The sequence below is a fragment of the Alligator sinensis genome, unplaced genomic scaffold, assembly GCF_000455745.1.
Source record: "Alligator sinensis unplaced genomic scaffold, ASM45574v1 scaffold599_1, whole genome shotgun sequence".
Lineage (NCBI taxonomy): Eukaryota > Metazoa > Chordata > Crocodylia > Alligatoridae > Alligator > Alligator sinensis.
This window is the reverse complement of record NW_005841968.1, coordinates 1287174-1299622: the sequence shown is the minus strand read 5'-3', so window position 1 is coordinate 1299622 and position 12449 is coordinate 1287174. Positions and strand designations below refer to the sequence as shown.

Below are 12449 nucleotides of genomic sequence, written 5' to 3'. Positions count from 1 at the left end.
TTCCTGCTGCATTGTTAAACTGGCCTCGCGATACCAGCCTTGTCTCCCTTCACTGATATATAGAGAGGTGTCCATCACATTTCTGGTTTGGCTTCTACTTTGGCACTGGATGGCATCCAGCTGAAAATGTCTCAGTATTCGGGAAAAGTAAGTAAAAACAAAAAAGCTGCTTAGTCTTCATTCAGCACAGGCCAAAGAGCCAAATTTCTCTGTAGGCAGAGGAGGCATTTTCCTAGGTCAGGATAACACAGAGTGACATTTGTATGATGAGACGGTAAGTAATGAGTGTGGAGAAGTGGAAGCAAATTAGGAAAAGAGGTGGGAAGAAAAGCAACATCATCGGCTGTATTTTGATAGCTGCGCTTCTTGTGTAAACATTGATGTTAGCAATATTTATAAGCGCACAAGAGGTTGCACAAAAACCATGTGTAGTGTTGAAAACTTGGGATGTGCTGTGCTCCTCATTACAACAAACCCTCCAGTGACAATAGCATCTGGTTGGATACAGAATGAATGTGAGAAGCCCCCGTCAGCTGAGAGTAGCAGTGTATGGGATGGATAAGCTGTCCGTGTTTGCATGTCCTGCGACACTGCATCTTGTTCTTCTTCATTTCAGATCATTTTCTATGAGGGCAAATACTTCACGGGCAGAAAGCTAGAGGTCACTGGGGACTGCGATAACTTCCAGGATAGAGGTTTCATGAACCGCGTGAACTCTATCAGTGTCCAGAGTGGAGCTTGGATCTGTTACGATCACCCCGACTTCCGCGGACAGCAGTATGTCCTGGAGCACGGGGAGTACCCTGACTTCTTTCGCTGGAACGCCCACAACGACCACATGGGCTCCTGCAGGCCTGTCGGGATGGTTAGTGCCAACCTTCCACTAGTTTCCAAAAGGGTTATTTCTGTTGCTGCAATACCTGGGTGAAAGGGTCATGTCTGTGCTTGTATTTTTCGTGTCTAAGTAAGTCTCTGTGAGACAATGCGTCCTATGGAAGTAAGAGTTAAAAAGAAAACAGCATCGTGTAACCATTTCCCCTTTTTCTAGGACAAAGAGAAAACTTGTGCTCTGCATCTCCCCTCCACCAGCTCTAATAGGGAAGCATTTCTCTGTGGTTTTAGTAATGCCCCTGAGCATCATCACATGCACTTATTTTTAATGTTGAATATTTATGAAATATTGACATGCAAAGGAAGGGCCAGGTTCTGTGCACGGGGTAGATCTGAGCTGCAATATTCTGCTTTCTCCTCCATGCACTGAACTCCTAATGATGCTGGCTGGCCAGCTAGGGACGCAGGAAGACTGGCAACTGGTATTAATGTAAGAGTAGACACTGCTGCGGGCAGCTCTTAGGTTCTTGGCTAATTCACCCAGGTACCTCACCGTGTTTCAAAGTCTGGGCGTCCCTGGATTAAAAATAACCATGACCCAGATCAAACGCCCCCAACAGCAGCAAAAATATCATGATGAAAGCTGAGCAGGGAACTGGCACACTCAAAGGAGGCAGTTTAATTGCGAAGATTTAGAACTGGCAAACATGTATCTAGTTTTTTTTTTCTTTCCAGTTGGTTTTGTCTTCATTTGCGCCTGGCAGGAGAATGACTGAAGAGATTTATCCTGAGGATGGGAGGTTATTTTTACTTTCAGGTTGATAAACCACCAAGTCTCGCTGGTTTGTGGCTGCCTTTGTTTTTGTATAAAACCTAGTCCAGTGGTTTTCAAACTTTTTGGGTTTGTGGACCCCTTTGGAAATTTCAAATGGCGGCGCGGACCCCTTTGAATTGTAAGTGTAGACATTCACATACTTTTGATTGATCGTAATCATCTTTCACAGACCCCATAGACATAGTCTGTGAACCCCAAGGGGCCTGCAGACCACAGGTTGAAAACCACTGGTCTAGCCCAAAGGGAACAGGGGATTGGGATACACGAGTATACATAGGCACATGGTCTTGTGCATGCACACACGAATAGCACATGAGCTAAAAACAGGCAGAGACGCAGATAAAAGCTCTCGTGCTGCTCTCCAGTTTAGGAATCAGGGCATGGCTCACATGTAGGTCATGGGAAGTCCAGTACATTGGTTGTTTAGCATCCAGCAAGCTAAAGCTGGATTGTGTCCATAGGGGCCTCTCCTTGAACAGATCCCCTGAGGAGAGACCCTGTTCCCCATAAAATAAATCTGAGTTCAGCCTCGCCCACAGGGATTCATCAGCCAGGGAGCACAGCTGCTGAAGGAACTATTTCTTCTTTACTTTTGAAGTGCCGTGGGAAGATACCAGTGGGAGCTGTACTAACTAACGTAGACTGGCATGTCTCTCCTATGAGGCTCTGGGGGTGGGTGCTTGGAGGATCCAACCCAGAGGTACCCTGAGACCTCTTTCCGTGATGTGCGGCTGGGGCTTATAGTCTCTTGATATAGTGCATGGGAGAACAATGAGGGATGCATTTATCCATCTTGTACAATCGCATGCGCTGAACATGTGGCCCACCAGATGACCCCATCACTTCCCCTTAGTGTTAATGGATTTTTTCCTTCTTTGTGGGTGCCGCCTAGTACCTGTTGCCAACTTCCAAGAGTGCCCTAAAGCAGGGGCAGCACGTGTGCCACAAGTGACACAGCAGCCTCTGTGTGTGGCCCCTGGCAGACTGGAGGGGGACCGGGGAACATCGCAACAAACAGGGCAAGGAGCAGAAAGCAGAGCAGTAAATCAGGCAGGGCACATAAAGCACAGAGCAGCAGATCAGGGTGGGGGGAAAGGGCATCGGAGTGGTACCTGGGGTAGGTACCACTCCGCCTGCCACAAGAAGCATATGAGTGTATGTACTGCAGAGTCTTGACTCCGGCCATAGAAAAGACTCAATGTGCCCACAGCCATGAACGCTTTTCTTCCATTCTGGCCCCGAGCCCCTGTCATTTTTTCCCATTAGATATGAGTGAGAGGTTTAAAGCATGCCAGCAATTCAGATGCACTGAGGAATGTTTGGTCAGGAACGGTATCTGAGATTCCACCGCCAGAGAATGAATGCTATGGGCGCTTTGGCACTCCAGCGTAGCTTTTTCATGCATTAATGATGCTTATATGTAAAATATATTAGGTATTCTCTGAATCTGGCTAAAAAAAATACCTCTTCTGCTAACTCCATCCCAAATACAGCAACATTTCCCCAAAGGAATTGACCTCAATTCACCCACAAGGACTCACATAACTAATACTCCAATCATGGTATTTCTTCCCTCCCCTCCCCTTTTCCTTATTCAAGAAAAGCACATCTTGTGCAAGCAACCACAGATATGACTGAACCTGAATGATTTTAGGGAAATAATATAATATCTCTGTGTATTTTGGATTTGTTGTTTATTTTTTTTGCATGGCGTTCTTACCCTTTTGTTCATGCGGTATTTTCTATGTAGCACTATGGGGTTTTTGGGTGTATTTATGCTCTAGGGCAGTGGTGCCCAAACTTTTCACCCCGTGGGCTGGATGGGTGGTGCCAGGGCTGGATCCAGTCGATGGGCCCAATCTGGCACATGGCTATACAGGGAAGGGGTGCAGGCCAGGCAGTAACAGGTCAGCCCCAGGCCAAATCTGGCCATACAGCAATAGCTCAGCCTGGTCCTAGCGCCTCTGTGCAGGACTTGGACATCTGGCAGTGAGGGAGGCATGGCAGTTAATAACCGCTGTTCCCCCACTGCCAAATTTCCTGGCTTGTGGGGAGCCCTATGGGCTGGATGCCACGGCTCATTTGGGGCACCCCTATGGTATGGGGCTCAGTTTGAATTATTACTTGTGTGGCATGTGTCTTTGGAAAGGGTGTCAAGGTATTTGTTTTTTGTGGGGGGGAGCGTAGCTGTGAGATATGTCTGAGACGTCTCACACCAGCAGTGTGTTTGCATGTGAACAGTGGTTGTGGAGGTGCGTGGACGTTTGCAGTCATGCGCTTGATGGAGCAATGTGCCTGTATATATTTTGGTGTGGAAAACCATTTGTGAGAGACATCTGCATGCTTGGAGGGAGGTACTTCTCTGTAGTACGTGCCATGTGTTTGTGGGTTGGCAGTATGTTGGTTAGACTGTTTTTTACATTTCCATAACAAAGGCCCCTACTTTCTTTGTGTTTATCTCTAAAAGCAGGAGGAATCATTTTGATGCATGTTTTCCGTTTACTCAAATCCTTTGTCCCCAGCATGGCGAACATTACAGAATTGAAATATTTGAGGGGAGCCAGTTTGGAGGGCAGTCCATGGAGTTCACTGAGGATTGCTCTTTCCTGCAAGGCCGAGGATGGAGCAAGAACTGTGTCAATGCTGTCAAAGTTTATGGAGATGGAGCGTGAGTAACCCGCGGGCATTAAAGGAACATAACTGCTTGTCATCTCTCTTAAAATCCAGTTAAACTACCTCCTCCTCAGATATCCTTGTAATGAAAGGCATGGTAACCTCAAAGGACATGGATCCCTTGAAAAAGTCCCGTGAAGAAAGAGGGGGATTCAACTACTACGTGCTACACATCAACAGCCTGATGACAATAGAAAGCTCCCTATTGATATCAATGGAGCTGAATCAGGCCTGAAGATACTAGCCAAGCCTATATTTTCCAAAGTGACTGGTTATCTGGTTACTTCAAATTTTGGGTGCCAAGCTTGAAACACCTTAAATGATGAGTGCTCAGCACTTTCTAAAAAATCTGCCTCCTTTAAGGTGACTCAGGCATGTCTCTTGAGACCACTAGTCATTTGTTAACAAGTTTAGATGTGTGAAAAGGACTTGACCCTATGAAAGTAGAGGAAGGTCAGCCATTCTGATCTCTATATTTAATGTGTTTGGGGTTTAAATGTAAGTTAAATAATCCTGACCTGCAAAAGTTGCTAAGTACTTGCGAGTCTTCCTGGAAGGGGTAATCATCCATATCGACATAGTTTGCAAACCTCTTCCCTTTTAACAGATAAAATGAGGTGCCATCGAAAGCTTTATCTTAGAATAAACTGGTTGTCTGAAGGAGTGTCAGCCATCAGCTAAAATGCAGTGGATGCAGCAGTGGTGTAACGAGCCAAACCCTGCATGAGAGTGGGGGGTGGGGGAGAGCATGCAGTTCCCAGAGCCGGGTAGAGAGGATGTGGGTCCAAGAGCAGGGTTGCAGGGGTGAGGAAACAGCAGCCTGGGAACTTCTAAACAGTCCCAGCTGGGCTGCTCCTGGGGGCACGCTCTGCCCACCCCAGCTCTGTTGCTCTTAAAGCAACAGGAGCTGAGGACTGGTTTGAAGCTCCTGGCAGGGCAATGTTGTGGAGACACGGACTCTGGCAATGTGGGGGGGACACGTCCAGTGCCCCTCCTAACTTGGCGCCTGGGGCAGGTGTCCCTCCACCCAACCCTAGTTATGCTACTGGCATTCAGTATCATACATGGGTATCTGGGTCACTATTTCCTGTGTTTGCTGGAGAACTGCTACTCTTTAATAGCCACATGGAAAGGTAGGAGTGGATAGTCTGTGGCAGGGGCATCGCATTCACCCAAGGCTCTGGGCTGGATCCAGACTGTCGGGGCTCTGTCCGGGCTGGACCCACATTCAGGTGGCAATCCAGATCTGGGGTCCTGCCACAGGTGGCTATGTTCATCAGGTCCCAGAGATCCCAAATTCTGCAGCAGGCTGTGCGCCCCAGCTTCCAGGAGAAAGGGAACGGTTTCATGGGCTGAATCTGGCCCGTGGGCCATATGTTTGATACCCCTGGTGCATGGTGATTGGGGAGCTGTTTGTCCCCTTGATAGTAAGTTCAAATCCAGCCTAGATGAGCAAAGAGTGACTGCATGTGGTGGCTGCTTGATGGGCTCTGTGAAATGAGCTGGTCGCCTCAGTCCAGAGCTGAATGCCCAAGTATTTGCCTCACAAAATCAATGCCATAGCCAGCTCTAACTGAGACCTATGGGACGGTATCAAGAAAGAGCCTAAGAAATGATCTGGCAGGGAGAGCTGACCACTCTTTTTAAAAGATGTTGTTCCAGGTTAAGGTAGCGCCATGTCAGTGGGACATTATGGGGGGTATTATTAGTGAACTGTGAAGCTTGCTCACGGTGTGCTGGCTTGAGATGCTTGTGGGTCGAGGGAGTGCAGTCAGGAGTAGGAGGGTCATGAAGATGGGTCCTGCTTCATGAAGGTGAAGATGGGTTCTGCTTACCCAGGTTTATCTAGAAATCCTGTAAGATTCCTTAGCCTGGCTTCATGGCACTTAGAGAAGGGCTGACATTATAGAAACTGAATCTGAATTTAACGTGGCTCTCACATACCATGCATTTGCGGGGGGAGGAGTGTTCAGATGCAGGGCGTTGGGTTGGGCTCATCTCTAGCAAGGCAGATACCAGAGGTCAGGGAAACATTTTCATGAGGGGCATACATGGGGGTAAAAGTGGGGAGCTAACTCAGCTTGAATCCACACCCACGTTGGCAGGCTGACCTGAAAAGGGAGGAACCCAGGGCTCTGTTTCCATACACTCACTCTTGGCAGCTGTGAGTCCCTATAAATCATAAGATCAGCTTTGGCTTCATTTCTTACCACCATTTGCAGAGGACTTAGAGTGATAACATGAATGGGCCAGACCTTAGGACCCAGGAAAGCAGGCAGCCCCTTGGGGCACTGTTCTTCCCAGGAGCCGCACATACCATGCAAGCTGAGTATCGTGAGCCTGCTGGTCTCCCTCTGAGACTGGAAGGGGCAGGAAAAGACCACTGCCAGACTCCCTCCTGTCTCTGGCAGCTAGATCAGAGGAGGAGGAATTTGGCCTGATTTCCTCTCCTGGCAGCTTGGGACCCATCTCTTGCTTGCAGCCTCTGCAGCTTATAGAAGTGGCCTCGTCGGAGTTCAGCGCACTGCAGTGCTAATGTCCCAATCTCTGGTTAGCCAGGACCCGCCAGTATAGGCAAGTCATTTGTTCTTCATGTCCTCCTTACCCCACTACACACACGTGTGCCCCCAACAGCTGTGTGCACCTGGCATTGCTCTTCTCCTTATGCAGAGGATGGGTGATCTTGTGGTGAAGGCACAGAACTGGAGTCAGGAAACTTGGGGTCTGGTCCAGGATACAGAGTCGGCTTGGCCTTGGACAAAGACACTGAGACCTAGACTTCAAGCCTGAGTGTTGAAAGAGAGCTTGGTTCTCAGACGTGTTGAGTTGCTTTGGGATGCACTGAATTTAGTAGCATCCCTAAAAATCACCGCCCGAGTCAGTGCCTCAACCTATAAATGTAGATTTCTAGCTTCTGTCCCCAGTTTTAACAGTTCGGGCTTTAGTTTCTCCCTGTGCCTCCTTCTCCCTGTTTTTAAGATAAAAGGGTACCACTTGCCTATACCACAGCAAGAGGGGGTGGGGGTGAGACTACCTACACTGATGTCCTGTGAGCTTGTAAGTGCCAGATCCTGTCTCCCCAACGTTTTCAGCTCTTCATAAAACCCACTATAAAACTGGACTTGTTCAGAGTTAGTTACATAGGCTGTACAGGACCTCCTGGGTCAGAGAGCCCAGACCTATACTTGCTGGCATGTTGGCAAAACAGTGTCCACAAGGACACCCTCTTTGGCCCTTCTCACTTCTCATGGTCCCAAAGCACCCGACAAATGAACAACCCGCCTCCCTTCAATGTAGAAGAAAGAGAGCAGGGGATTAGTCTGTGCATTTGTCATCATATAATGGGAATGAGCCTTTTTGGAATAACAGCGTCTCCTCCTCTCGGGAGCACGTTTGTTGTTCTTGTTATGTCACCGGTTATTTTTCTGTTGTCATTGTGCCCTGTTTCCTATTACAAACAAACACGTTTTCAGTGGGAGTGGGGGATGGGGCGGGGAAGAAAGCTGCAGGACTCTCTCGGAGCCAGGAAGTGCTTGGCTTGTGCAAGGCACAGCTGGGACTCCGGTTACTCATGATGTTTTCGTGCCAAAAGAGCATCTTGGCTTAGGGGTAGCAGCCAAGAAAAGGAAGCTGTGGCTGAAGAAGTCAGAGCAAAGGTGCGCTGTGCGCACCCGGGGATGCATCTCTCTGTATGGGAGGAGGCTAAATTATATTGTTGTTCATCTCCCAACTACAAACCATTTAGTCTCCTTATGATGGTGTCTTCTTTCAAAACCGTTTACCCTGTAAAACTCCCGAAATCCCAGCGCTGTCACATTCCCACACTACGTGTCCAGCAGGAGTCTCTCTCATTTAAGGCAGATGTGCCTGGCTCCAGGTGTTCCATTAAGGACTTCATTATTGCCATCAGATTTATGTGGATTTTATAGCGATGGGCAACAGTAGAAAGCTGACAGACTGTGAATAATCAAACGCTGCATTACCCCTTGTCATGGCAGCTCAGGTCAGCTCAGAAGTGCCGCATGCCAGTGCATGACTGATGCACTCTGAAAAGGCATGTCATCCAAGCATGCCGTGGGCTGGAGCTGCAGTGGTCTGCTCCCCAGAGACTGTCGTTCTGGTGAGAGAGCCCTTCCCGGCTGTTCACTAGGGAGAGTTTGCATGCTCACTGCTTGCTCAGAGAAGGAAAAACGTCCTAAAAGCTACAGGGTGCAGGGTTTCTGTAAAAGAAGGTTTGCTTGGCTCTTCCTAGTTCTGCACCAGTGCACAGGGCTGTTATCCAGAAAGCCACCACTTTTCTGGGCTCTGACAGATCTGCTGTGTGACTGCTTCTGCTCTGTGCCTCATTTTCATCATCTGTGAAACGGGGCTAATTGGACTTTCCCAGCTTTGCAAAGTGCTATGAAATACATGGATGGTAACCGCTATATGTGCATGTAACAGCACATATTCTTACAAAAGCTGATCATGCCATCCCTCCCCCTGCCTTACCCTCAAAGGCCCCTGGTTACGAATCCATCCTGCCAGAAGAGGAGGGTGCCTGGCACAGCTCTGGGTCCTACATCAGGCCAATCTACCTTTGAAACTCCAGAAGGGCTCAGGACGCAGGACTGGGTCCTGATATTGAGTCACTCTGCTCTCTCAACCACCACCTTACCAAATGTCTTATTTTCAGACTGTTCCCAGCTCCTTCCAGCCAGAGAATTGAGGCTGAAACGTAGCATACATTATGCTGTGTGCAATTAAAGCAGTCCTGAAGCAGGCTGTTCCTCTCAGTTACCTTCCAGCAAACATCTGGCAGCCTCTATACTCAATTCTGTCCTGCATGAACCTGTGATCAGGCACAGCTTTTGTAAAAATACTTGCTGCTTTCCATGGAGCGGTGAAAGCCTAATCATCCCCATTTCTGAGATGGCAAGGATGAGTAGCAGAGGTTGAAGTGGCCATGCAGCAGGTTGGTGCCAGGAAGAGAGACCAGGTTACTGGACCCCCTAACCATTAGATCAAATTGCCTCTAGGAAGACCTATAGTTCCATGTATCCCATGTCCATCTTGACACTGTATCCTTTACATCAATATCTGTCCTTATTCCCCCCTGCACTATATCAGTTGGGTACAGGAATATTCACTGTCTCTCCTCAATTCTTGTGCAGTGTTGCTGGGGGCTGCTGAAAAGCCACTGTATTGTGTGACAGGGGTAGCTACCTTTACTGGATGCTATATGAAGGGTTACATAGATATTAGGGTCAGAAGGGACCTCAACAGACCATCGAGTCCGACCCCCTGCTTAGGCAGGAAAGGGCGCTGGGGTCAGATGACCCCAGCTAGATGCCTATCCAGCCTTCCCTTAAAGACCCCCAGGGTAGGGGAGAGCACCACCTCCCTTGGAAGCCCATTCCAAATTCTGGCCACCCTTACTGTGAAGAAGTTTTTCCTGATATCTAGATTAAATCTGCTCTGTCAGTTTGTGACCATTGTTCCTTGTTACCCCAAGAGGCGCCCTGGTGAACAGAGCATCTCTTATCCCTTGCTGCATCCCCCAGTGAATTTGTAGGCGGCCACAAGATCACCTCTCAACCTTCTCTTGCGGAGGCTGAAGAGGTCCAGGTCCCTCAGTCTCTTCTCATAGGGTTTGGCCTGCAAACTCTTAACCACACGAGTGGCCCTTCTCTGGACCCTCTCTAAGTTATCCACATCCTTCTTAAAGTGCGGTGCCCAAAACTGGACGCAGTACTCCAACTGCGGTCTGAACAATCCCGCATAGAGGGGAAGTGTCACCTCCTTGGATCTAGTTGTCATGCATCTGCTAACAAAGGAGATGATGTATATACTAATAAACAGTGCACCATCTGAATGAAATCTCTGTCCCTCTCATGGTGTGTGGATAGCACCGGCCAAAATAACAGGATCATAGGAAAGTAGGGCCGAAGGGACCTCATGAGGTCATCTAGTCACGCCACAGGCTCAAGGCAGGATCATCTCTAACTAAACCATCCCACTCAAGTGTCTGTATAACCTGCTCCTGAAAATTGCCAGAGATGGTGATTCCACCACGTCTTTCACCAGTGGGTAGCAGGTGTAGAGTAGATACAGAGGTAAAATGGCTGGAATTTGGTAGTTGCTCTATTGCTACATGAGGTGGCTGGGGATGAGTCTGAAACAAGGACCCATATAGTCTGACCCGAGGCTCACTAAAACACAGAAGATAAATTTCAAATAAGTGCATAAACCTTGACCTTAAAACCTTTTGCATTCTTCCCATGTAGAGGATTGTGGCTTTTCAGAACCTAGATCCATTTAAGCCTTGGGTGCATGCAAGAGGAGTGAAGGATAAGGCAGATATGAGGTTTCCAGTGGAGAAGGAGTGGGGACAGGTGTATACAGGTAGTATCAGAGAGGTGAGAAAAGTGTGGATTACAAACAGAGGAGATGTGTGGCCAAGGATGATGCTAAATTTATGGAAGAACGGAAGCAAAGGGAAAACAGCATGGATTTCAGCTTGAGCATAGAGGATGACACGAAGCAACAATTTTGCTTTGTCAAGGCAGATAGAAGGATGAAGCATACCAAAGTCATCAAAGACATAAAATGATGTATCCAGCTGAGTATCATCCCTCTGAAAATGGTAGTTCATGTTAAAGGCTAAGATACATGGAACCAAAGTTACTTTTATAACTAAAGAGGCAATTTATGAAAATGAAGTGTATTTAGATTGTTTGGGGCACTATTTTTTTATTTTGGGTGGGGGGGCTCTCATATTATGAGCAAAAACGGTACATAATATGACGGGGCGCTGATCACAAGTGTAGCCTCTAGATGCCAGTGTAAATATTAATAATAATAGAAGGATCCAAGGTGGCTGTCAACAGGGTAAAAGGCAGCACTGAAGTGAAAGAGAAGGTGTCTTCAATAGCAAAGGCTTTCAATCCAAAACGGACAGCAGACAGGCCAGAATAAAACCTAGGTGGAAGAAAAACATATGCATCTGGGATGTGGTTAGTGCAAAAGTGCTGCCTAACTCCCTGAGTAAAAACTGAGAAAGGAGCCTAGTAAGGGATCTAAGATGGTTCTTACTGCTAGACTTTATTCTTGATTAATCCATGCCCTCTCCATTTTAGATGGGTGTTGTATGAAGAACCCAATTACCGCGGCCGTATGTACGTAGTGGAGAGAGGAGAGTACCGCAGCTTCAACGAGTGGCAAGGACAGAGCACAAACATCCAGTCGCTCAGAAGAATCATCAACTACTTTTAACTGAGTTGTTGTACTGCCAAAGTCCTGGTGACACTCAGGGCCTAGCTTTGCTCTCTGTTCACTGGAAATGTGGAATAAATTCTTAAAATCAGTTTCTGGTTCTAAGTTTTGTTTCGTTTTTTAATCTGAGTCAACGGATGATGCTCTGCTACATCACGTGGTCTAACTACATGTAGATTCAAAAGCAGAATTGTGGGGTCTGGCTTGCCTCCTCCTAGGCATGGGATCTGAATGAGCAATGCTAAATGAGCACATTATCATCATCGGAGTCTACGCACTGATGTGCTGTGCCTGTGTCCAAAACCCATTTGAGTAATTGAACCTCTTTCTGCTGACTTCAGCTGGCTTTGGTTCAGACCCATTGTGTTTAAAAAAAAAGAAAATAAAATAAATGACAAGCATAAAATCTCTGAAGGATGTCCGGGTCAGCCCAGAAAAGTGACTCATAAATCCCAAAAGCCAAACTCCACTGGAATGTTCTCACTTGGTCCACATGGCACCTTTCTTTTTTTCCTCCTTCTTAGAGAGATAAAAGGGACCACAGAGCCATTTTCATCTCTTTAGTGAGTCCAGTGCAACCTGTCTGCATTTGGCTAGTTGTACCTACTGGGTATGTTCAGTTGGTTCTTCTGTACCATGGGCCCTGCTGATCTCTGTTGCAGATTCGTAGTTAGTCATAAGCTACTAGGTAGGGGGAAGTGGGGGAATAAGAGGAAGTGCATCTGATAAGCTAAAAGCAGTCTGTTAAATTATTTACAAACCACATAACAGGATTGCTCTTGTGCTGTCAGTGACACAAAACCCCCAAAGGTCAAATGACCCCCCCTCCCATAGGCACATAATGTGCACTCATGGG

At 47.5% G+C, this 12449-nt stretch overlaps 1 protein-coding gene across 1 annotated transcript; it reads left to right on the top strand.

Moving 5' to 3' along the window:
- Positions 1-126: 126 nt before the first annotated feature.
- CRYGN (crystallin gamma N) lies at positions 127-11598 on the top strand. The gene is made up of 4 exons (XM_006020772.3): positions 127-147; positions 617-865; positions 4189-4334; positions 11458-11598. Exons 1-4 carry the CDS (start codon positions 127-129, stop codon positions 11591-11593), a joined length of 552 nt encoding a protein of 183 aa, XP_006020834.1. The 3' UTR covers positions 11594-11598.
- The last annotated feature ends 851 nt before the right edge of the window (positions 11599-12449 follow it).

Excerpts from the sequence above, each read along its gene's own strand:
- CRYGN (XM_006020772.3), top strand. The coding sequence starts at position 127 with ATGTCTCAGTATTCGGGAAAA. Across the intron at positions 866-4,188 it reads CCTGCAGGCCTGTCGGGATG|CATGGCGAACATTACAGAAT; the intron begins GTTAGTGCCAAC and ends CTTTGTCCCCAG. Across the intron at positions 4,335-11,457 it reads AAAGTTTATGGAGATGGAGC|ATGGGTGTTGTATGAAGAAC; the intron begins GTGAGTAACCCG and ends TCTCCATTTTAG.